General features: G+C 45.9%; 1 protein-coding gene across 2 annotated transcripts in view; it reads right to left on the bottom strand.

The window, feature by feature from the left end:
• Positions 1-25,766, bottom strand: part of EVL (Enah/Vasp-like) — a 179,330-nt gene that overhangs the window by 50,180 nt on the left and 103,384 nt on the right. For both annotated transcript variants that reach the window (XM_025391224.1, XM_025391223.1), the window contains exon 2: positions 11,054-11,222. In XM_025391224.1, coding sequence (XP_025247009.1) covers positions 11,054-11,222 — 169 coding nt within the window. The remainder of the gene's footprint in view (positions 1-11,053; positions 11,223-25,766) is intronic.

Here is a 25,766-nt window from a genome sequence, read left to right as displayed (position 1 = left end):
CATTAATATTGGTACAGCGACCAGAATGAGGGAAGAGAAGAAGCTGCTCCATTCTGCCCTAGTAAATCCCTATCAGAAGTTCTGTGTTCAAGTTTTTTTTGTTTTCATTTTTGGTGTTGCATTTCTAGTGGACAGTAGCGAACTGAAGCAAGCCAGGGGAAAATGCTTTAAAAATTGAAGAAGGTCTCGAAACCACCTTATATCAGGAATGGTTAAGAGATACTGAAGCAAGATAAAAGATGCTTCAGTGTCTCCCGACTACTGTCTCCAGATATTTGAGGAGATATTCTGGGGAAATGAAATTTAGAACCCTATGATTTGATTTAAAAAGAAAATTTTAGTATGGTTTTTTTTTTTGGATGGAGTCTTGCTCTGTTGCCTAGGCTGAAGTGCAGTGGCGTGATCTTGGCTCACTGCAACCTCTGCCTCCCGGGTTCAAGCATTTCTCCTGCCTCAGCCTCCCGAGCAGCGCCCGCCACCACACCCAGCTAATGTTTTTGTATTTTTAGTAGAGATGGGTTTTCACCATGTTAGCCAGGATGGTCTTGATCTCCTGACCTCATGATCCACCCACCTCAGCCTCCCAAAGTGCTGGGATTACAAGCGTGAGCCACTGCACCTGGCCTTTAGTATGGTTTTTTTTAAGATAGTGTCTTGCTCTGTCGCCCAGGCTGGAGTGCAGTGGCACAATCTTGGCTCACTGCAGCCTCCACCTCCTGGGTTCAAATGATCCTCCTGTCTCAGCCTCCGAGTAGCTGGGACTACAGGTGCATGCCACCATGCCCCAGCTAATTTTTGTTTTAGTAGAGTCAGGATTTCACCATGTTGGCCAGGCTGGTCTCGAACTCCTGACCTCAAGTGATCCTCCCGCCTTGGCCTCCCAAAGTGCTGGGATTACAGGCATGAGCCACTGGACCCGGCCTAGAACCCTATGATTTGAGATCTCTGGTTGGCTACACTCTCAGAGGGGAACTTAAGGTGAGTGAGAATATTTTTTCCCCCAAACCTCAAAGTGGCTCTTGGAGGAAATGAGAATTGAGGGGCAGCTGATGCCTAATCCAGAATATGGATAGTATGGCTAGCAGATAATCATTGAAGGGGCTAAACAGCACCTTAGGGATTATCTAACTCAATCCGCTCTTTTTACAGTAGGGAAATGAGGTCCAGGGAGAATGAGTGACTTGTCCAAAGTTACACAGTAAGTTAATGGGAAAATTGGATTTAGAAGCTGAGGACTTTGCGATTTTTTTTTCCAGTATGGTAGTCCCCGCTTATCCATGCAGAATTGGTTCCAAGACCCCCAGTGGATGCCTAAAATGTGGGTAGTACAGAACCCTATATAGACTATGTTTTTTCCTATCCATACATACCTATGATAAAATTTAACTCATAAATTAGCCATAGTCAGAGACTAACAACAATAACTAATAATAAAATAGAACAATTATAATGTTTGGGACGGCACATAATTTAAAATTTATGGCCGGGCGCGGTGGCTCAAGCCTGTAATCCCAGCACTTTGGGAGGCCGAGGCGGGTGGATCACGAGGTCAGGAGATCGAGACCATCCTGGCTAACATGGTGAAACCCCATCTCTACTAAAAATACAAAAAACTAGCCGGGCGCGGTGGCGGGCGCCTGTAGTCCCAGCTACTCGGAGGCTGAGGCGGGAGAATGGCGTGAACCTGGGAGGTGGAGCTTTCAGTGAGCCGAGATCGCGCCACTGCACTCCAGCCTGGGGGACACAGCGAGACTCCGTCTCAAAAAAAATAAAATAAAATAAAATAAAAAAAATAAAATTTATGACTTGTTTATTTCTGTAATTTCCCATTTAATATTTTTAGCCTGCAGTGGACTTGGGTATGTGAAACCTCAGAAAGCAAAGCCACAGCTAAGGGGGGTACTGTTGTATAATGAGCTGAAATCCTTCTTCCTAGAATTCCCTCTCTGGTCCTAGCACTAAGCTTTGGAGCCTCACAAATCACTTCCAACTGCAGGAGGTTTTAGGATTTGGACTGGGAGAGTGCAGTGAAGCCTTTCTAGAGGATGCATCCCTGTTCTGTAAGTTCTCTGGGCTCTGCCACACATGGCTGGTCGCTGATTGAGGGCTCCTGGCCCTGCCGTTTCTGTTCTATCTGTAACCGCAGTACAAAGGCTGCTCACCAAGTGCTGCTGTTTGGTGTCTACACACAGCCCCCAACAGTCTACAACTGCTTTGAAGACAGTTATACTAGGTACAAGGAATGAGCAGAGGGTTTTACGTCAGAGGGTACTGCATTAAAACCCTGGCTTTATTACTTTTCGGTTGTATAACCTTAGACAAGTTGCTCATATCAGTTTCCTCATATGTAAGATGAATATTATAAATAACACTGCACTGAATAGTCTTGTGAAGATGTATTTCTACAGGATATATCCCTGTAAGCCAAATGGCCAGAGAGACATGAGCATTACAAAATTTGTATTTATTATTTGAAAATTGACTTCTAAAACAGGAGTCCAGTGCAATGTGTTTTGGACGTATGTGCAGTGACAAAAGGCCAATGTCACTTGACCATCTGTTGAGGCGGCCAGTGTTTCTTAATTGCCAGACCTGACCAGCCAACAGCTAAAATCTCAGTATCTAATGGTTCCACCTCTTCGTTTACTCTGCTTAGAGTGAGTCAGAGTATCCACCTGAACATGTGCATTTTTGCAAGTCCACTTTTGGGTGAGGCTGCTTCATTTAGTACCCATCACCCAACACTCACCTGTAGAGATAACCATGTTTCTTATTTCTAGCACCATTGGCAAAATATGTCTGTTCTTTTTTTTTTTTTTGAGATGGAGTTTCGCTCTGTTGCCCAGGTTGGAGTACAGTGGCACGATCTCGGCTCACTGCAAGCTCCGCCTCCCGGGTTTACGCCATTCTCCTGCCTCAGCCTCCCGAGTAGCTGGGACTACAGGTGTCCGCCACTACACCCGGCTAATTTTTTTTATTTTTTAGTAGAGACAGCATTTCGCTGTGTTAGCCAGGATGGTCTCGATCTCCTGACCTCATGATCCGCTTGCCTTGGCTTCCCAGAGTGCTAGGATTACAGGCGTGAGCCACTGCACCCAGCCGTGTCTGTTCTTAAGCTACACAGAAATGGACTCCTGTGGTATATGGTATGTACTCTTTTGTTTCTGGCTTACTTCCTTCAACACAGTGTTTATGAGTTTCACCATGTTATTGCACATATCCATATTTCATTCTTTTTCCTTTTTGAGATGGAGTTTCACTCCTGTCACCCAGGCTGGAGTGTAATGGCACAATCTCAGCTCACTGCAACCTCTGCCTCCTGGGTTCAAGTGATTCTCCTGCCTCGGCCTTCCAAGTAGCTGGGATTATAGGTGTATGCCACCATGCCTGGCTAATTTTTGTATTTTTAGTATTGATGGGGTTTCACCATGTTGCCCAGGCTGGTCTTGAACCCCCGACCTCAGGTGATCTGCCCACCTCAGTCTCCCAAAGTGTTGGGATTACGGGTGTGAACCACCAAGTCTGGCTGAATTCTTATTGACTGTTACACAGTATTCCATTTTTTAACCACAACTTCTCCATTCTCCTGCTGATGGATATGGGTAGTTTTGCATTCTTGGTTGTTATGAATACAACTGTTACGAACATTTTCATACATGTCTTTTAGTAGACATAGGTACTTGTAAGGATATAAGAAAAACTAAAGTGTTTTTCCTATTCTCTTCAGACCCCAGAATGAGATGGGCTCTCATTCTGTCACCCACGCTGGAGTGCACTGGCATGATCATGGCTCACTGCAGCCTCGAACTCCCGGGCTCAAGGGATTCTCCTGCCTCAGCCTCCGGAGTAGCTGGGACACAGGTGTGTGCCACCATGCCTGGCCAATTTAAAACTTTTTTATTTGTAGAGACGAGGTCTTGCTATGTTACCCAGGCTTGCTATGCTGCTATGTTGAACTCCTGGGCTCAAGTGATCCTCCTGCCTCAGTCTCCCAAAGTGTTGTATACTCATACAGTCAAAAGCCACTGCACCTAGCTTCTATTCTCTATTCTCACACACCAAGTAAGCAATTCTGCAGATTCTCAAGTACACATCAAGTGTCCTCTATAATTCTGATGTTATGTACCTGGAGACAGCATCAGGTTCCACAGGTTGAGGGCTGAGTCCCACAAGACTATCCTAACTTCAGATGCCAGTCCAAGTGCAGGTTGTGACTTGTGCTTCTGACCCATAGGCTATAAATCAGGGTTATCATGATCCCTGCCTTGGGTCTGATGAATTTGCTAGAGTGCTCACAAAACTCAGGGAAACAGCTTACCTAGGTTTACTTGTTTCTTAATAAAGGGCATAACAAAGGCTACAGATGAGTGGGCAGATGAGAGACGCACAGGGCAAAGGATGTGGGAAGAGGATGGAGCTTCTCCGCCCTCTCTAGGCATGCCCCCTCCAGGAACCTCCACCAGGTCAGCTCTCTGGAAGCTCTCCCAACTCTGCCTTTTTGGGCCTTTTATGGAGACTTCACTGGACGGGTACGATTGACCACTGTGTAGAAATGTGACTGGACAAAAAGGGTATGATCTCACACTAACAGACTGAGTGGGGAAACCCAGCAAGGCCTGTTTATTCAGATTCTCCTTGGCCTCTCTGCAGCATTCCTTCCTCCAGGGTATGGGGCAGAACCCATTCTGAAATGAGGGTCTTAGCACCTACAATCAGACAAGGTAGGTCAGGGAATTTCGTTAAGACCAGTTTCCAGTCAGAAAAGCAGGGGACGATTCCTGCCTTGGGGAGAAAAGCGGCAGGTGAGGCCGGCAGCATGACGACATTCTAATAAGGGATCTGGAATCTACCAGCTAGAAAGTGTGGATGAAAACTAATACATACATGATAATATCACAATCTTCTATCCAGTGACCATGCCAAATTCACTTAATATAATTATATTAGTATATATTCTTATATTACTATCATTAGTTTGTAGCTTTCACATTTTCCACATACACTATCAAGTCATCTGCGATGTAAGATGGTTTTGCTTCTTCCTTTCCAACTGCTAAATCAGAGAGGTGACAGTGAACATTCTTGTCCTGTTCCTCAATTCAGGGGGCAAGTGGGATACTGAATATGATATCAGCTATAGTTTTTGTTTTGTTGTTGTTTGAGGATACCCTTTATCTGATGAAATAAATCACTTTTATCTTTTAATTACAGTTTCCTCAGTTTTTATCATGAAGGGATACTGAATTTTACTAAATGCTTTTTCTACACCTGTGAGACGACCTTATGGTTTTCCGGCTTTATTCCATTAAATTAATCTTGCATTTCTGGAACAAATCGTATTTGTCAAAATTTTCTTTTTAATACATTATTAGATTCAAGTCATTAATCTTTTGTTCAGGCTTACTTACTGCATTATCGTTCATTAGAAATAATGGCTTGCAATTTTCTTTTCCTGTAAGGTTCTTGTGCAGTTTTTGTATCCCGGTTATACAGCATGCTTATAGGAAGACACCATAAGAAGTGGACTTTGCTTCTCTCATCTCTGAAGGAGTAATGTAAGATTGGCATTGTTTCTTCTTTATGTTTTTCAAGGAATATGTCCATCTTATCTAAGCTGTCAAGTTTACTGGCATAAGGTTATTAATAATGTTATCCTATGTTTTTAATGTTTCTACGATCTGTAGTGATTTCCCCTTTCATTCATTATATTGGCAATTTGTGTTTTTCTTTCTCACTCTCAATAGAGGTTTATTAATTTTACTTTTCAAAGAACCAACTTTTTCCCTCAAAAAAACCAAGATATTTTTGTGTGTCTCTATCATACATCTGCTTTCTACTTCATTAGTTTTTATTTTTTCCTTCCTTCTACTTTTGTTGGGTTTAATTTGCTGTCATTTTTCTTCTACCTTCTTGAGATAGTGGCATAGATCACTGAATTTCAAACATTCTTCTTTTTCTCATATATGCATTTATAGCTATACATTTCCCCATATGTACTTTTTGGGGCTTTTTTGTTTTTGAGACAAGGTATCACTTTGTCATCCAGGCTGGAGTGCAGTAGTACCACCATGGCTCACTGCAGCCTCAAACTCCTGGGCTCAAGTGATCCTCCAGCTTCAGCCTCCTGAGTAGCAGGGACTACAGGCACATGCAACACACCCAGTTATTAAAAAAATTTTTTTGGTACAGGTGGAGTCCCGCCATATTGACCGGGATGGTCTCAAACTCCTGGCCTCAGGTGGTCCTCCTTCCTTGGCCTCCCAAAGTGTTGGGATTACAGGCATGAGCCACTGCGCCCAGCTCATATGTACTGTTCTATCTGCATCCCACAAGTATTGCTATGTTATATTGTCATTACTGTTCAGTTCAAAATATTTTCTAGTTTACATTGTGATTTCTTTTCTGTCTCATGGTTCATCCAGTATTACACTACTTCATTTCCAAACATTTGGAGATTTTAAAAGTTACCCTCTGTTACTAATTTCTGGTTTAATTCCTCTGTGGTCAAAGAACATACTCTGTATGAGTTCCATCCTATTTAACTTGACACTTGCTTTATGGCCCAGCAGATGGTCTATTTCAGTAAATGTTTTATGTTTACTTGAAAAGACTATGCATCATACAGTTGTTGGCTATAGTTTCTACCAATGTAAATTAGCTCAAGTTGGTTAACAATGTGATTCAAGTTTTCTGTCTTTACTTATTTCTATTTCTTTATTCAATCTGTAGCTTGGAGGTATGATTAGAATCTCCAGCCATGCTTCTGAATTTGTCCCTTTCTCCCTTTAGATTTTTGCTTTATGTGTTTTGAAGATATATGAATGGATTCATACAAATGTAGAGATGCTATGACTTCTTTTTCAACTGCCCTTTTATCATTAAAAAGTTTGTTATTATCTTTAGGAATACTTGTTGCCTTAAAGTCTACTTTGATATTAACATAGCCACATCAATTTCTTTTGGCTAGTGTTTGTAAGGTTTATCTGTTTCCAATTGTTCACTTTCAACTTTTTGTTTTTGGAGGCTTGTTGGGATCTCCTTATCAGCTTTATTTTAAAAATAATTCTCCAAGGTTTGGCTGAACTGATCTGGACACTTGCTGAAGGATGAACATTTTAAAATGTCGAACTTTTTGCATAGCAGCCCATAATTACAACGTTTGCACAAGTTTTATTCTGGGGAATGTAGGAGTAAGTAGGGTGCCTTTCCTGTTCTTTTAAAGAAAGGTCTTGCAACTCCAAATATAATCATGGACCACATAAAGATGTTTTGGTCAACAACAGACTATATACGATGGTGGTCCCATAAGACTATAGCACGGTATTTTTACTATACTTTTTCTACACTCACGTATGTTTACACACACAAATACCACTGTTACAACTGCCTGCAGTATTCAGTACGGTGACATGCTGTACGGGTGTGTAGCCTAGGAGCAACAGGCTGTACCACACAGCCCAGGTGTGTAGCAGGCTGTACCATCTAGGTTTGTGTGAGCACACTCACACGACAACAAAATCCCCCAGGGGCGCATTTCTCAGAATGTATCCCCGTCGTTACGGGGTGCATGACTGTACTGTCTTCACACGTTCTGGGGGCTTCTGGGTAAAAAGAGTCAAGAGTCCTTTACAAAAAAGAAAGATGCTTGATAGTGGAGAACTATCTTCTTGACCCCATATATACCTGGATCTAAAAACTACAGAATCTACAGACTGGCAAAGACTTTAGAGGTCTCATCTCATCCAAATCTCTACTTGATGACAGACTGTCTTTCCCAGAATCTTACCTCTCAGGCTGGCAATGTAATAGTTTCCATCTTTCAACGGTATGCTTGTAAGAAAGCTCATCCTTTTACTGCGTTAAAATCTTTTTCATTATAGCATCCATGCAATATTCCTAGTTCTGTTCTCCAGGGTCCACACTGAAAGTGAGATTTCTCTTCCACATGGCACCCTTCAGAGACTTGAAAACTGTGGTCATGCCCCCTTCAGTTTCTATCTTCTCCAAGTAAATATCTCTTGTTACTCCTTTGATTGTTCCCCATATTATACCACTTTCAGATCTTTCACCAGTTTGGATGCCCTTCTTCTTGTAGATTCCAGTTTGTTGTACTCAGATGCGGTACCAGCGTTCTGTGGGAAGAATGACCCATGCAGACCAGAGCAGGACAGTAGTCTCCCTTCTTCTGAACCTCTGCCTCCACAAATTCGCTCCACCTCTATTAATTTATTCTACCTCTATCAATTCACTCTACTACTAATTCAGCCTGAGAATTCACTAACATTTTTTGTTTTTGTTTTTTTGAGACACTCTTGCCCTGTCACCCGGGCTGGAATGCAGTGGCGCGATCACAGCTTACTGAAACCTCAACCTCCTGGACTCAACAGAATCTCCCACCTGGCCTCCTGAGCAGCTGGGACTACAGGCATGCCCCACCAGGCCCAGCTAATTTTTATATATTTTTTTGTAGAGATGGGGTCTCACTATGTTGCCCAGGCTGGTCTTAAACTCCTGGGCTCAAGTGATTCACCTGCCTTGGCCTCCCAAAGTGTTGGGATTACAGACATGAGCCACTGCAACAGCCACATTTTTTGGTGACCAAAACTCATTCTCAACTAAAAATCCTTTAGGTTTTTCACCCTGAATGTGCGATTTAGTTAGATTTTGGCTAATGGTACCACAACTTACTATATATTTTCCCCACAACTGATTACCTGGTTTTATGTCTACCTGTTCAGCAAAATGGTGATAATAATTCTTGTATCATTATCCTTACTGGGAGAATAAAATAACAGGCATGAAAAGTGCTCCATTAACCATAAAGAGCATTAAACATGTAAGATATCCCTATTTAGTTATAAAAACCAGGAATCTTTGACTTTCTTAACATGTCTGACCACTTTAAGGTGGTAGTCCACATGGGCTAAAACCAAATCTGTGAAAATTGGTCTTTCTACTGAGGTCCCTAAAAATTGTTATGGACCAGATTTCCTGCCATTTTCTCTAATGTCTTGGTTTACCAAGAATTTCTTTTCCATTCCTAGCTAAACATGCCCCATCCCTCAATCCTGTCTGACAGCCTGTCTCCTGAACATGCGATTCCAAGTGGGAGGCTGCGCTCCGAACTTCTCAATCAGACTCCAGGAGGCCTCTAAGAATCAACATAGCCCTCCAAATTTAAACAGGATACCACTGAAGACTGCTGTCAGTCCCTCCCGGGGTGGGGAAAAGGTCTCTTTCTCAACATGTGGTTTCCTCTGAAGGAGGCTGTGAGGTGCTGAGGTCCCTGAGAACAGGTAGTGTTTGGGTTTTGGGGAGCTCTCCCTTCCCATGCCCTTTCCAGTACACCATGCTGTCTTCCTACTATGCCCTGGAGGGCAACCAAGAGGCAGGAAGGGAATGGAAAACTTGTCATAATAAAAGTAATCACTTAGGGAACATCTACTATGATTCAGGAACCGCACCTAATGGACCTTGTGTCAAACATATGGAGGTATTGCCCTCACAAGCCCCAACTACCAGGTGTTCTAAAAACTTGAGATATTTTTGACACCATAATTGGGTCCAAAGGTTCTGTATATCCTGCAATGTGTGGCACAGTGTGTCACTAAAAGGCAGATCTAGAATTAGTGAATTGGAATTTTAGGAAGGCAGCTTCTATAAGGTTTCTAGAAAGACATTTATACCATTATACCATTAAGGCTCATCAACAACGGAAAGGGATGCCTCTGGAGGTACCAAGCTTTCAAGGTTAGAAAGACTACCTTTTTTCTTTTTTGAGACGGAGTCTTGCTCTGTTGCCGGGCCTGGAGTGCAGCGGTGTGATCTCGGCTCACTGCAAGCTCCGTGTCCCAGGTTCATGCCATTCTCTCGTCTCAACCTCCTGAGTAGCTCGGACTACGGGTGCCTGCCACCATGCCTGTCTAATTTTTTTGTATTTTTTAGTAGAGACGGGGTTTCACCATGTGATCCAGGTTGGTCTTGATCTCCTGACCTTGTGATCCGCCCGTCTTGGCCTCTCAAAGTGCTGGGATTACAGGCATGAGCCACCGCGCCTGGCGACAAAGACTACCTTTTATCAGGGGTCCTGGGGTAGGGATGTCTCTGTTAGCCATGAGCATCTGAAACTTAATACGGCTATTTTGGTTAAAGCAAAAACCCAATCAACAGGCAACACATTAAAACAGAACCTAGAGTTTCTGTTCTCTCTCTTCTGATTGCTGATTTTTTCCAAGATAGCAGCTAACCTGCCGCTCATCTTAGCTGAAGCTTGACCCACTAAGGTTGCCACAAGATGCTGTTTATATAGAGTTTTTCACAAATGCTATAATTACAGATCTGTTAACTTCACTGCTATAAATGCCCTTGTGAATCTCTAAGAAGAGAGTCGGAGGGAGAGCACCGAACTAACCAAAGTCACTGTGGTTAAACAGGTTAAACAGCCTGTTTCTCCACGTCCCTATTTTAGGCCATGTCACATCAGGCTCTTTTGCCATTAATTATGTGTGTAGGACTATTCACGACACAGGTGGACATGATTGTTCTCTCGTATTTACGTAGGTATTTACCAGGTACACTCACAAACTATCTTATCTGATTGGCCTAGGTTGAACTATCAGGGAGAGAAATGACCCCAGCTTCTCCCAATCATCTTGATACTCTTTCTAAAGTAAGACTTAGAAGGCTGATGAACCCCAAATCTTAATAGCCACCTTACATGTGAGTAAGATGAACACATTTTTGCAATACTACTTTTTCAAAGCTTTCCCACATCTATTATTTATTTTAATCTGACAATAACACAGTGAAACAGGGAGGGTATGGATTTCTGTCTCCATGTAACATAGGTAAAAAGTGAAATCCAGAAAACAATTTGCTTAAGGTGTCATACCTTGAAGTATGAGGATATGGAGTCATAATCCGAGCCCAGGTCCTCTGATTCCGAATATTGACCTTTTTGTTCTGACCTCTTAATGATACGTGTGTGTAAGGGGTGGGTGGTGAGGAGGTGGTGCGCAGGCTCACGGGTATAATCTGTAATTCCAGCACTGACCTGCTGATCCTGCAGCTTGACTCCAACGACTCTGAAGGTGTTGCTGGCAGTGTTGTGGTAGATGTTGATCCGGCTGAATCCCTGCTGGCCAGGTTTGATTGGTACCCATTTCTTACTGGTGTCATCGTAGACCATCACGGAAGCCCGGGCTTGGCAGATACTCTGTTCACTGCGGAGCAAGAAAAAACTGGTGTCAGCCTCAGCTACAGGGGATGGAAGTTGACTTTGTCCTTTTCTGAAATAGAGGCCATTTGCTACTTGACATAAAGAAACTTTCCAATTGCCAGAACTTCCAACTGTCTATAGAAGAACTCTCTGGTGAGGTGATGAGCTTACATTCTCTAAGGAGCCTGCAGAATGGAGAGAAGGCTCTGTGCCAAAACTTTCAATAGCTTGGAAGACTCACAGCTTTGTTTTCAGGGGAGAAGTTGCTTGAATAAGAAAGGAATTACAATTATAATTTGCCAACTGTTCACAACATTCCATGTACTGTATTATATAAGAGAATGTGGCCAGGCACAGTAGCTCACGTCTGTAATCCCAACACTTTGGGAGGCTGAGGCAGGCAGATCACTTGAGGTCAGGAGTTCGAGACCAGCCTGACCAACATGGTGAGATGCCCCCCCGCCTCATCTCTACTAAAAACAAAAAGTAGCCGGGCATGGTGGCACATGCCTGTAATCCCAGCTACTCGGGAGGCTGAGGCACAAGAATTGCTTGAACCCAGGAGATGGAGGTTGTGGTGAGCCAAGGTTGCGCCACTGCGCTCCAGCGTGGGCGACAGAGCGAGACTCTGTCTCAAAAAACAAATAAAATAAAATAAAATAAAATGAAAAAGAGAGAGAAAAAACGCATTAAAGCACCTAAGCTTCACAACTTAAGAAGCAGCTATTTATTACCTCCATTCTCCATTTTTTAGATGAGAAAAAAGTGGCTCAGAGACTTGCAAAGATGTGTACAAGTTCACACAGGTATTCAGTGATTAAACTGGGGATTTCCAACCACTTCTGTCTGATTCTAGAGCATATGACATAAATAATATTCTTTGCCACATCCAACAAAATGCTTCATTTATGGCATTATACTAGGGTAGCACCAGATAGGCTACACAGGCAATGAAATATTTAGGTGATCTAAAGAAAAATGCGGCCAGCACTCTTGGAGGCCAAGGTGGGTGGATCACGAGGTTAGGATATCGAGACCATCCTGGCTAACACAGTGAAACCCTGTCTCTACTAAAAATACAAAAAATTAGCCAGGTGTGATGGCGGGCACCTGTAGTCCCAGCTACTCAGGAGGCTGAGGCAGGAGAATGGCATGAACCCGGAAGGTGGAGCTTGCAGTGAGCCGAGATCGTGCTATTGCACTCCAGCCTGGGTGACAGAGTGAGACTGACACACACACACACAAATCTCATTTGTTCAAAATATGACAGAGAAGCAGGGAAGAAGCCCCTGGAAGGATAAAATGGCCATCACTAAAATTAACACACTAAAACTCCTGCCACGGAAATCAGAGGAAGTCTCTCGGAGCCCACTGGCTCTTCATAAGCCTACTAATCTTTAACGTCTTCTCCAGCATATTAGAATTCCCAACTTTAAAAAAGCAATACTGGCCGGGCGCGGTGGCTCAAGCCTGTAATCCCAGCACTTTGGGAGGCCGAGACGGGTGGATCACGAGGTCAGGAGATCGAGACCATCCTGGCTAACATGGTGAAACCCCGTCTCTACTAAAAAATAACAAAAAACTAGCCGGGCGATGTGGCGGACGCCTGTAGTCCCAGCTACTCGGGAGGCTGAGGCAGGAGAATGGCGTGAACCCGGGAGGCGGAGCTTGCAGTGAGCTGAGATCCAGCCACTGTACTCCAGCCTGGGCGACAGAGCAAGACTCCGTCTCAAGAAAAAAAAAAAAAAAAAAAAAGCAATACTCCTTCGTTCCTATTTTTTTTTTTTTTTTAAGAGGGAACCTTGCTTCCTGAAGGTAGGCACACTGGCCACAATGAGGAGTGGTCATCAGCACGCGAGGCTGCGTAAAGACAACGAGGGACTGGAAACAGTATTGTAATGCCCAACAATTTGGGAGCAATCATACAGAAGCAAAGTGTGTACGACAGTGGATTATTATAATGCTGAGACCAAGCAGTTGAGAAAAAGTCGTATTATGTTCACTTCCCCACACTTAAGAAGACAAGCAAACAAAGTATTTGATAAAGATCAAAGATCTGTACCCCCAGCCCTGTGGTTATAAGACGAAACAAAAAAATAAAAATAAAAACAAAAACAAACCATGGTTTTTATAGGATTAGTTCTCTGTGACTTGGAAACCTCAACTTGACCAGCATAGGCAGTTCCTCAGTGTTCCAGAGGGCTGAGCTTTCTCAGGGTCCAACTCCCCTACTTCTTGGAGACTGCGGATGATCCAGTATATGGATTATTATCACACTTTTTAACAATATTTTTGTGTACAGTGCCATATATAAGGCCTTCCCCTACATATTCCCTCAATTTCACTTTGAATGAACCCCATGCACATCTTACGGCGTGAGGGCCAGTGCCGGGTCTTGGGCCTGCTCTGAATGCCTGCACTGCTGGGTCTCCATCTTGCTGCTGACTACTTGGCTCTGTCTCTGGCATTTAGGAGCCCAGGGCACACTTGACCTCAGCTGTCCCAGCTTTGTGTTGAGGGTCCTGGGCACATCTGTGGACAGATGTATTCAGAGTGAACCATAACGGTTTTGGTCTGCAATTTGTGCTGCATCGTTCTTCCCTGTAATTCATCATTCATTCCACAATATTTAAGAGGGTGGCAGTTACCATCTCTGTGTTTTGGGGCCTGAAATGTTATCTTTTAAGAGAATGTGCAGCCGGGCGTGGTGGCTCACGCCTGTAATCCCAGCACTTTGGGAGGCCGAGACAGGCGGATCACGAGGTCAGGAGATCGAGACCATCCTGGCTAACACAGTGAAACTCCGTCTCTACTAAAAAAAAATACAAAAAACTAGCCGGGCGAGCTGGCGGGCGCCTGTAGTCCCAGCTACTCGGGAGGCGGAGGCAGGAGAATGGCGTGAACCCGGGAGACGGAGCTTGCAGTGAGCCGAGATCGCGCCACTGCACTCCAGCCTGGGCGACAGAGCGAGACTCCGTCTCAAAAAAAAAAAAAAAAAAAAAAAGAGAATGTGCTTAGGTAAAGTTGTTCCTTCCCTAGTTAAGTCTTTGGGGCCCTGTCCTCAGGAAGTCTAGTAATTAAGAGTAAACTAGCCAGGTATGGTGGCTCACACCTGTAATCACAGAACTTATAGGAGGTTGAGGCTGGAGGATCACTTGGGCCTAGAAGTTTGAGACGAGCCTGAGCTACATAGCAAGACCTTGTCCCTACAAAAAATAAAACACATTATCCAGGTGTGGTGGTGTGTGCCTGCAGTCCTAGCTACTTAGGAGGCTGAGGCGGGAGGACCACTTGAGCCAGGTTGAGGCTGGAGTGAGCCGTGATTGTGCCACCACACTCTAGCCTGGGTGATAGTGTAAGATTCTGTCTCAAAAAAATAATAATGATATTAATAAATAGGCGGGTGAGGTGGCTCACACCTGTAATCCCAGCACTTTGGGAGGCTGAGGCGGGTGGATCATGAGGTCAGGAGATCGAGGCCATCCTGACTGACACGGTGAAACCCTGTCTCTACTAAAAATACAAGAAATTAGCTGGGCGCGGTGGCAGGCGCCTGTAGTCCCAGCTACTCGGGAGGCTGAGGCAGGAGAAGGGCGTGAACCCGGGAGGCAGAGCTTGCAGTGAGCAGAGATCGCGCCACTGCACTCCAGCCTGGGCGACAGTGCGAGATTCCGTCTCAAAAAAAAAAAAAAAAAAAAAAAAGTGTAAACTGTACCCAGAACCGATAGACGTTGGGTCAAATCATAGTTATATCCCAATGTAAATGAGCCATAAATCAAGTGATGGGCCAAATTCTGGCACTTACTGCTTCTGGTACACTCAGTTGCAAACTGTGACAGTTGACAAGTAGCTGTGTGTTCTGGATGCTGTCTCAGGAGCTAGGAGAGATCCTGAGATGCAGCATGGTCTTGGTTAATAAAACATGGGTTTTATTAAATCAGAGGGATCTGAGTTGGAGCCCAGCTCTACCACTTGCTAGAAGGTGACCACAGAGTTGGAGTCCAGCTCTACCACTTGCTAGAAGGTGACCACAGAGCCCCTGAGATGATTCTGGGGGAGCACTCTGGGAAGGTGCTGTGTGAGGGGCAATGCTTTCTAGAGTCCCTGTGTGGCAGCCATGGAAATGTGCCTTTCAGTCACCCTGGAAAAGAACCTGCTATGGGAGCAGGTGCACAGAGGCCATGCTGCTCCCAGGCTGCTCCCAGCCACTGACTGAACATGGCAGGGGGACCAGTGCCAACCCATTCCTGCCCAACACAGGACCCTTCTGTGGGGGAAGCCTTGGTTTGGGGACGTTCTATCAGCCTGGCCCAAATGTTCTCCACACTGTGATGTGGTCTGAGACGCTTCTAGTCCACCCTTCCTGGCCTTTCTCCTTTTGCAGACTTTTGACCTGTATCAGAACCTGGCACAGAGCAGGTGCCTACTAAATGCTCACTAAATAATCTCAGAGCTGAAAAGAACTATAGACACGAATCCACTTTTATGTCCAATGAAGCTGCCCTGACAAGTCCACACTGAGCTTTAGGGGATAGGAAACTTAACTTACTACTCTCCAAAGCAACCTGTTGGTTGTAAATGGTTTTAATTTAGACAATCCCTCCTTGTTCTGAGTGACATGCAACTCGCTGCTCTCCAGAGTCACACAGGGTGCTCTGCAGAGCCTGAGACAACCCACCAGATAGCTGAAGGAAGAGCGCTTCCCTCCATCAGCCACACAACAAACTACCAGTCCCCTCGCCATCCCAGTAACTAATCAGTCTGGGTCCTAAAACCGGGCCAATATTTCAGGCTTAGTCTGACCGGTAGATGCTAGTGGGTCAAAAAACATCAATGAAAGAGAGATAGGTAGAGGCCAGGCGCGGTGGCTCAAGCCTGTAATCCCAGCACTTTGGGAGGCCGAGACGGGTGGATCACGAGGTCAGGAGATCGAGACCATCCTGGCTAACACAGTGAAACCCCGTCTCTACTAAAAAATACAAAAAGCTAGCCGGGTGAGGTGGCGGGCGCCTGTAGTCTCAGCTACTCGGGAGGCTGAGGCAGGAGAATGGCGTGAACCCGGGAGGCGGAGCTTGCAGTGAGCTGAGATCCGGCCACTGCACTCCAACCTGGGCGACAGAGCGAGACTCTGTCTCAAAAAAAAAAAAAAAAAAAGAAAGAGAGATAGGTAGAACAGTACCTGCCCTCAGCGAGCTCCCAGCTAGTTAGGCAGTCAGACGAGTAATTATAAACCTTATGCAGCCAGGAGGGATGCGATGGAGCGGGGCACAGGGGAGGCTTTCTTCTTTTAAATTTTTATTTATTTATTTATTTTTTGATACAGAGTCTCACTCCATTGCCCAGGCTGGAGTCCAGTGGTGCGATCCTGGCGCACTGCAACCTCTGCCTCCCAGGTTCAAGCGATTCTTGTGCTTCAGCCTGCCATGAAGCTGGGACTACAGGCATGTACCACCACGCCTGGCTAATTTTTATAATTTTAGCAGAGACAGGGTTTTACCATGTTGCCCAGGCTGGTCTTGAACTCCTGGCCTCAAGCAATCTGCCTGCCTCAGACTCCCAAAGTGTTGGGATTACAGGCATGAGCCACTGTGCCAGGCCTGGGGAGGCTTTCTGAAGAAAATGCTGTGTGGGTTTTAAGATGAAGACTTTCAACCCCCAGATGAATTCAGGAAGGGGATGTGGGGTTTTAAGCAGAGGAGAGAGGCAGCTGAGCAGAAGCAGGGAGGCAAGAACCGCATGGCATATAGAGAACCGCGAGCACTAGGTGTGGGTGAAGCGTATCGGGCATCACACACTTTTTAGCGGAGTTACAGAGATGGCATAAATAAAGCACTGTGCTTGCCACTAGATGCCTGAACACCAATAACCATTTTTCCCATTTTTCTTATTATGATTATAGCTACAGGTTCTTTTTATTTGCTGTTGTTAGCACTTTAGGTTCAAATTAAACTGGTGGTTAACCAAAACCCCTGGTTTCCCCCCACCCTTTAAATAAGTGTTGGTTTGTCTCTTATTTTATTGCTACTAACAAAACCTAAATGCAAGGAAATACACATTTATTCTACTTAAGATTTGTTTTGCTAATTTGGGCTTATTATACCTTTGAAATTTTTTTGTTTTAATAAAATCTCGAGGCCGGGCGCGGTGGCTCAAGCCTGTAATCCCAGCACTTTGGGAGGCCGAGGTGGGTGGATCACGAGGTCAGGAGATCGAGACCATCCTGGCTAACATGGTGAAACCCCGTCTCTACTAAAAATACAAAAAACTAGCCGGGCGTGGTGGCGGGCGCCTGTAGTCCCAGCTACTCGGAGGCTGAGGCAGGAGAATGGCGTGAACCTGGGAGGCGGAGCTTGCAGTGAGCCGAGATCGCGCCACTGCACTCCAGCCTGGGTGACACAGCGCGAGACTCCGTCTCAAAAAAAAAAAAAATAAAAAAATAAAATAAAATCTCGATCGCTATCTAACCTCGACATTGCCTCTGAGCAATATATATTCACTTGCCTTCTCAACATCTTCACCTGGATAAATACTCAAACTCCGTAACATACACATCCTCCCTAGGCATCGTAAATTTAATTTGTCCAAATCATCTATCTCTTGAGGAAATTTATTATTATTATTATTATTATTATTATTATTATTATTATTATTGTAGAGACGGGGTTTCGCCATGTTGCCCAGACTAATCTTAAACTCCTGGGCTCAAGTGATCCTCCCACTTGGTCTCTTTGGTCTCTCAAAGTGCTGGGACTACTGGCATGAGTCACTGTGCCCAGTTACGAGGAAATGTGATAGGCAAAAGTTTTCTTAAATTATTTACTGAATAACTGAATGGATGAGCTATTTTTTAAAACACATACATACGAAATTTCATTTACTAAATGGTTCCCATGAGGTCTTCAGGTCTCACAGACTTCTTTCATATGATCAAAACAATCTGTTGATTAGTTGGGGAGTGAAATCAGTCAAAATACACTGGTTTGTTCTGTATGGTGTTAAATTAACAAGTTGGTGGACTTCTTTCTCCCCCTGGGATCTAATAGGCATCTCTGAGCTGTAGGTGTAACTAGAATTTCTCTCTTGGGGGAAGGCTCTTTTCAAGCAAGCAGTCCAATTCCCCTGTCATTTTGGGCCTGTGTACATGTACTTGTGGGGCCCATATAATTTGCGCCTGTAATTTCTCTCCGTGTGTCATGTGAGACCTAAACTTTTTTTTTTTTTAATTATACTTTAAGTTCTAGGGTACATGTGCACAACGTGCAGGTTTGTTACATATGTATACATGTGCCATGTTGGTGTGCTGCACCCATTAACTCGTCATTTACATTAGATGTATCTCCTAGTGAGACCTAAACTCTTATACGAGAAAGACCATGTGACTCTAGGCCTCAGCTTCCACATCTGTACAAGGTGAGTCTGACCTCAGAGCTCCCTCAGACAAGTGCTGAGTCCTCGCTGAGCTCTGCCCATGAGTTCAGCATGGGGCAGGGCATGGCAGGGAAGATGGGAAAAACCATAATCTTTGTTGTGTCGCTGGTTCAGCAGTTAATTTTTTTAGACCATACACCAAGCTTGTCCAACCTGTGGGCCACATGCAGCCCAGGAAAGCTTTGAATGCAGCCCCACACAAATTTGTAAACTTTCTTAAAACATTATGAGATTTTTAAAAAAAAACTCATCAGCTATTGTTAATACCAGTGTATTTTATGTGTGGCCCAAGACAATTCTTCCAATGTGGCCCAGGCAAGCCAAAAGACTGGACACCCCTGCTATGTATCATAGACCACTTTTGAATGTCTGTTGAAATCTCTCACTGAAGACAGAGAGAAAAAAAAAAGCAAAACACACCCCAAATTTCCTGCATGTAACTCTGAAACCTAATCATAGACCTTCCAGGACTCGATGTAGGAAATCAGTAATGCATTTCAAGATAAAACTATTACACAGGCAGCTGGGTGTGATGGAACCTGCCTGTAGTCCCAGCTACTCAGGAGGATGCAGGAAAAATCTTGCAGCATGGCCCTCTGTAATGACAGCCTGAAGTCAATCTCGGGCTCTCACTCTCTAATCCTTCTGGGAAAAGTCCAGGCTCTGTGCCCCCGGACTCTCACTCCCCTACTCCCTGGGTGGCTGGGAGCAAGGTTTCTGAATTCTCATGGGCTTACATAGACACACCACCCTAGCCCTGTTATTTCCTTGAAGGACAGAGCGTAAATTCATAAAGTAAGGGCAAAAGGAAGGTCCACAGGGTGGAACGGGGCTAACCACAAGAGGTTTGTCGGGAAATGCAAGTCCAGGGTTGAACCTGGAAAAAGCACAGGATGTAGACCTGTCCACAGAGAGGCTGGCTCCTGCAGCCCCATGCTTGCTTCTCCCTCTGCCAGAGCGCTTTTCAGTTTGTCCTGCCTCTCAGAATCTGCTGAGGTGTCTGCACCACCAGCCTGTGAGCTCCTTGAAGGCAGGAACTGTGTTGTTTTCCCTTTGGTAAAGCCAGTCCCTGTATGCTGTAGACATCAATAACTGTTAAACAAATGACCCTGACTGTGGGAAAAACAGTGCATTTATGATTGTGTGCCCATGGGAACATTCTACTCACAATCCTCTCCATTTATTCTCAGAGAAAGTGTAACTGCCAAGAAAAAGCACCCGTCACAGATTACCATCAGCCTTTTGTCTCATAACAGCCTGGGATGGGCGAGTCAGGAAACCACAGCTCTGCAGGTGGGCTCCTGTGCAAAGCGAGGCTCAGCCCTGTCTGCTGCCTCTAAAGATGCAACTCAGCTCTGCCTGGGCCCAGGCCTGCAGAGAGAGACCCGCTCCTCCAGAGGGAGGCCTCTGGGAAGGCACAGGCTGCCCACTTTTGCTCCTCTGGAGTGTCAGCCTAGGAGCCACACTCCTCCTTCCTGGAAAGCAGGCGGCCAATGCCTTTCTCTCCCTGGGACTGGCACAGTGGTCCTTCTCAGCCTTAATGCTCGGACTTGGGAGCTTCCTTTGGACAGAACAACTCTTCATAATCTGTCTTGAGGGCCAATTTTGTCTTCCCAGTAGGACTGGGAACCAGCATTTGCCCATAACAGAAGGATTTCCTAGGAGGTAGGGCATTCGGCACTAAAACTGGGATAATCCAGGGCAAACCAGGGTGAATGAGCTGCCCTGCTGGGAATTCCTTTATCTTTCACCACAGTAACCATCGCAAGGGTGGCCACCTAACAAGCACCCCCCCAGCTGATACCACTGGACCTCACTCCCTACTTCCCGCTGTTCCCCACCCAGTTCGTCCTATCACTTGCTCTCTCCATGTCCTCACCCTGCCCCACCCCCACCCTGCTGTCACTCTCTGAGCCCCTACTGGAACCTGGCCCCTGGGCCTAAGAATACACTTAAATAAGCCCAGACAAGGTTACTGCCTTTCCACTTCCAGCTCCAATGCATGCTTTCCAGCTCTCGAGTCACTGGGCCTGTTAGTGAGTCAGGCACTGCTGACTATGTCCTCACTTCTGAGAACCTCTTCTCCTTAATCCCCAGTCTTCAAATTCTCCTGGCTTTCCATTTCGCTCTCTGTGATTCCTGTTCCGCCTCCTTCACAGGTTTCCTATTTATCTCTTATGTCAAGTGTTTTTAATCCGGGGTCCAGGGAAAGGCCTGAAGAGTCTAAGAAACCTCCAAAATTATCTGCAAAAGTGAGAGTGCACGCTGCTTCTGGAAATGCATTTACCACGTTCTTAAATGGGTTTGCGCTCCAAAACAGATTTTAAAATCAATGTGAACTACGTGGAATTTCTCATTTTACTCTATGCTCACGAGTCTCAAAACTGTATGCACGGCCGGGCGTGGTGGCTCCCACCTGTAATCCCAGCACTTTGGGAGGCTGAGGTGGGCGGGTCACGAGGTCAGGAGAGCGAGACCATCCTGGCTAAAACCCATCTCTACTAAAAATACAAAAAAAAAAAAAAAAAAAATTAGCCAGGCGTGGTGGTGGGCGCCTGTAGTCCCAGCTGGCTGAGGCAGGAGAATGGCGTGAACCCGGGAGGCGGAGCTTGCAGTGAGCCGAGATCGTGCCACTGCACTCCAGCCTGGGCGGCAGGGCGAGACTCCGTCTCAAAACAACAACGACAAAAACAAAACAAAACAAACAAACAAAAAACTGTATGCACTGTAAGAGTCAGGTGAGTGTTTATTAAAACATAAATCCCTAGGCCCCCATTTAGGAGATTCTGATGCAATAAGTCTCAGGCGGGGCAGGGTCTCTATTGTAACACACATGCTTGCTGGTTCTAGGCAAATGGTCCATGAAGGAAACTTTGAGGACCATTGGCTTTCACATCTCCTCACAGGCTCTGCCATCCATGCCAGGGTTTACACGATCACCAATACACTGATAAATCCCATGAAGATGACTCTCCAGTCCTGTCCTTTCTTCTAAGATATGGAGCTATATTTCCAACTGTTGGACATAACTTAGAGACCTCACATATTCTTTCTACTGTTTCCCATTTCAGGGAATGGAAGCAACACCTACCCAATCCCCTGAGTCTGAAACCTGAAGGCCATTTCAGATGCTTTTTTGTGCTTCACCCTCTATGGACCAGTAGCCATCTATTCTATTTCTTAAACATCTTTTGGATCTGTCCCTTTCTCTCCCTTCTTGCTGCCAGTCCCAGCCCTTGTTATTTCTCATTCAGACCACAATAGCCTCCTAGCTATTCCCCTGCCTCTGGTTGAAATCTCATGCCTCCAACTCTTCAATTGCAATGTCACCAGAAAGACCTTCATCAAAGGCAAACTGACTGAGCCTCTTCCCTCATTGGGAGCTCTGCCACTTACTAGCTATATGACCTCATACAAAACTTAGGTATTCCCCAGTTTCTATCTATAGCTTATACTCCTTTATCTGCCCATATCTTTCCTCTTTCCTCATCTTCTTTATAGGGTTGTCTGGAGAATTAAGACTTAATATGTGTAAGCACTTGGAGCAGTACCTGACCCCATGCAGCATGAGGAAGGGAGTCATCGTTATTACAGAATATAATCCCAGCTCTGGGGCAGGCACTCAGGGGCCTTCACATTGTAGCCCTTGCCAAAGTGTCCATAGCCGACCCAACCCTTGGATTAGTCTTGTGGAAATGCACACAGGCCCCTAACACACACCCCTGCACTCTGTGGCCTCTGCTCTGGCTCAGGCCACTTCCTCTGCCTGGGATACTTTTCTCAGCCGAGCGGAGCTGACCCAAGCCGACCCATTAACTCCTACTCATCCATAAAGACTTGGAATATCTGTTATCTCTTTTAGGAAATCTTCCCTGAAGCCCCAGGCTGAGTTAGATGGTCCTTCTCTGAGCCTTATTATCCCTATTATCATGGTCCTGTGCCTACCATCACAGCACTTACTGTAGCAATGTCTACGCTAGGACCCTCTGCTGGCCAGTGAACGCCTCCAGGGCAGGGGCCATTTCTTCTAGGCAGGCTTCTCCCTATGTAGAGTGAGGACTTAGGCCACAGTTCTCTTCCTATCTGTTGACCTCTAGAGGTCCAAGACTACAGGGTAGATTCCTCTGCTGGTCCCAGGGAACTTCCCTTCTTGCTCTGCTGGACCTGAGGCTGCCCACAAATGGCCTAGCACATTTCAGCGAGGAAGGACCTATCTGATCACACAGCCCAACCAGCAGCCTGGTACTAAAGCCAGGCTTTACCTGGCAGCAAAAGCATCCCCATGACATTGGGCCAATTAAGATGACTTTTCTGCTACTCCTCAAGTAATTAGGAAGAGATATTTCTCCTGCCCAAGATGATTTCTTTTTCCTACACCCAGAGGTTTGAATCTTACCTTTTCTCAAAGCTCACATTGTCATTGCTTTCAAAACACACCTATCCACCCATTCCATTCATTTAATAACTACTAACAGGCATATGGCTCAGCTCTGAAGGAGATTACAATCTATCAGGAAAAACAGATCATTGCAAAATGGGTGTACCAGAGTATTGGGAAGGCAGAACCTCAGGCTTTGCATGAGGAGTTCTTGTCTGTAAACCAGAGCTGATAAAAATAGTATGGTCTATTTATATGGTGATTAATAGATAAGACATGAGGGTGCCCAGTACCATGCTGGGTATATTCCTCATACTCAGTAGGTGTGTGTCTCTGTCCCCCAAACCCCACCCCAAGGTGCCATGTGCCTCTGATTACTTTCAAGCTGTCACGACAGCCACTTTGAGCTATCTTCTTCCCAAGACTGTGGGCTTCTGGAGAACAGGCCCATGTCTGAGTTCAGATACCCTTCCTCAGCGAGCCATCGTCCTCAGCGTAGCCTGGTGCCTCTGGCCTGGGCTCTGCAGCTGCCAAGTGCATTAGTAAGGGGTGAGTACTGAAGGGTGGGGGGCTAGAGAGAAGTAGCCATAAATACATGTTCTCAAAGCTAAACAGAAACACAGCCAGACTGAGGCAGTTTGTAAAGTCCTGACTTGTTTACCTTCAACATACAAGCAACAAAAGTGAATCTTAAAAGCTGGACCGAGAACCATCAGTAAGGAGCCTCCTGGATGGAAGCAGAGCAGCCCACACTGAGGGGTTTATACAAACCTGTCTGGGCACTCCAGCGCAGAGCAGAGCTGGGGTCTACCCAGAGCCCCAAGACAAGGCCCAGCACAGAGGAGGAGACAGGGGCCTTCTCCTGTGCCAAATTCCAGTCTCTCTCTGAAGCACATCACTTGCTAGTTCAGTAGACCCCCTGTAGGCATGCAGCTTGGCTCTGGTAACACAGGTGACATCTACACTGACTTCACACAATGCTCAAACCACTGTCACAAGGTCATTATCACATTTATTCCCACTTCACATTGTGTGCTTCCCCCAAGTCACACACGGAGTCAAGTCAGAGACACTGCTGGACAGGACCCTGCCTCCTGCCATCCAGAGGCCTCTCCTTCCAGCTCTCGGAGAACTCTCTCACACTATGAACTCCCCTCTGCCCACAGGCAGCCCCGCCCTGTCTCCCCTCAGCCTGCCCCAGCCTCACCATTCTACTTTTGCCACAGACTTGCCCTCCTTGCCCTCCTTGCCTCCTGTGTGAAACTTCTCCATTGGCTCCCACGACACCGCACAGCTTGGCTCTTCTCTGGACTGCCCCTTTTCTGACCACTGTCTTTCCCACGGTGGGGAGGGGCAGAGAGAAAGAGTACTTCACAGAAAGTCTGGCTGGCTGATGCCCACCAGGAAGCAGCGTTGTGCTGGGAAGCAAGGCTGGGCACAGAGAGTTAAGGCCAGCCCTCACCATGGAGTCAGTGTGGGGAAGTGAGAACACTCTGGACAACAGCTCCAGCTCTGCCCCAGGTCTGGCTCTGTCGCTTGCCAGCAACAAGACTTCAGGGAGGTAAGTTGACAGCTCGGTAAGACGAGGAGAATCATCTTTTTGGACTTTCTTTTGCATTTGCTGGATATCAAATAAGGCTGATGAAATAAACAGGAGAGCAGTTTACTAACACGATTAGCACCCAGCAGATACCATCTTGAACAAGGACAATGCTGGTTGAATAAACAGCAAATCCATATGAGGCAGGACTTCGGATGGAATCCGCATGAAACTGCCTTCCGTGTCCACATGGAGAGCTGTCATTATCACGTAGTCTTTTAACTTCTAAGGAGAAAAACAAGGTGGCAGGTTCCTCACTGTGGCCTGGGGAATTGCCTCAGGCCTCATCAAGTGGGACCAGGCTGTCAGGTTCTGTCTTTGTGGAATGGCCCAGATCCACTGTGGAGGTCACTGAGGGCCCACTCCTGAGCCCTGCTGTTGGGAAATCACAGTTTCTGGGCTCTGATTTGCTCCTGTGCTTTCCTCTAGCCTCTACTCACACTGCCCTCCATCCCCACTACTGCCCCCAGGGAAGACTCCCTGAACCACACTGAAGAGAATGCTAATGCCCACCCTGGGCCCCTGCCGCTCGCCTCAGCTGCTTAGCTTCTCTGCAGAACACTTACCATACACTTGCCACTGAAGTGAGGGGCAAGCGCCTCCATGAGGCAGGCTGTTTGGTTTGGTTTTTAAAGTAGTGTTCAACTCGGTAGCTCTAGTAACTGGGACCTAGTGATTGCTCAACAAATGCCTTTCAATAACTGCTGGCTTTTATGTTTGCTGAGTTTTGCCAGGTATCGTGTTTCTCAGCCTGCAAGGATTTTTGTGGTGGGGGTGGCACGACTCACTTGAGATCTGGCCACCTCTGCTTTCTCTTTCTTTTTTCCTGTATTTATTTGAAAAATAAAACAAGGGGCCGGGCGCGGTGGCTCACGCCTGTAATCCCAGCACTTTGGGAGGCCGAGGCAGGCGGATCACAAGGTCAGGAGATCGAGACCACGGTGAAACCCCGTCTCTACTAAAAATACAAAAAATTAGCCGGGCGCGGTTGTGGGCGCCTGTAGTCCCAGCTACTCGGGAGGCTGAGGCAGGAGAATGGCGTGAACCCGGGAGGCGGAGCTTGCAGTGAGCCGAGATCGCGCCACTGCACTCCAGCCTGGGCGACAGAGCGAGACTCTGTCTCAAAAAAAAAAAAAAAAAAA

This window comes from Theropithecus gelada, chromosome 7b, assembly GCF_003255815.1.
Source record: "Theropithecus gelada isolate Dixy chromosome 7b, Tgel_1.0, whole genome shotgun sequence".
Taxonomy (NCBI): Eukaryota; Metazoa; Chordata; class Mammalia; order Primates; family Cercopithecidae; genus Theropithecus; species Theropithecus gelada.
The sequence above is the reverse complement of the archived record's forward strand: the minus strand, read 5'-3'. Positions and strand labels throughout refer to the sequence as shown.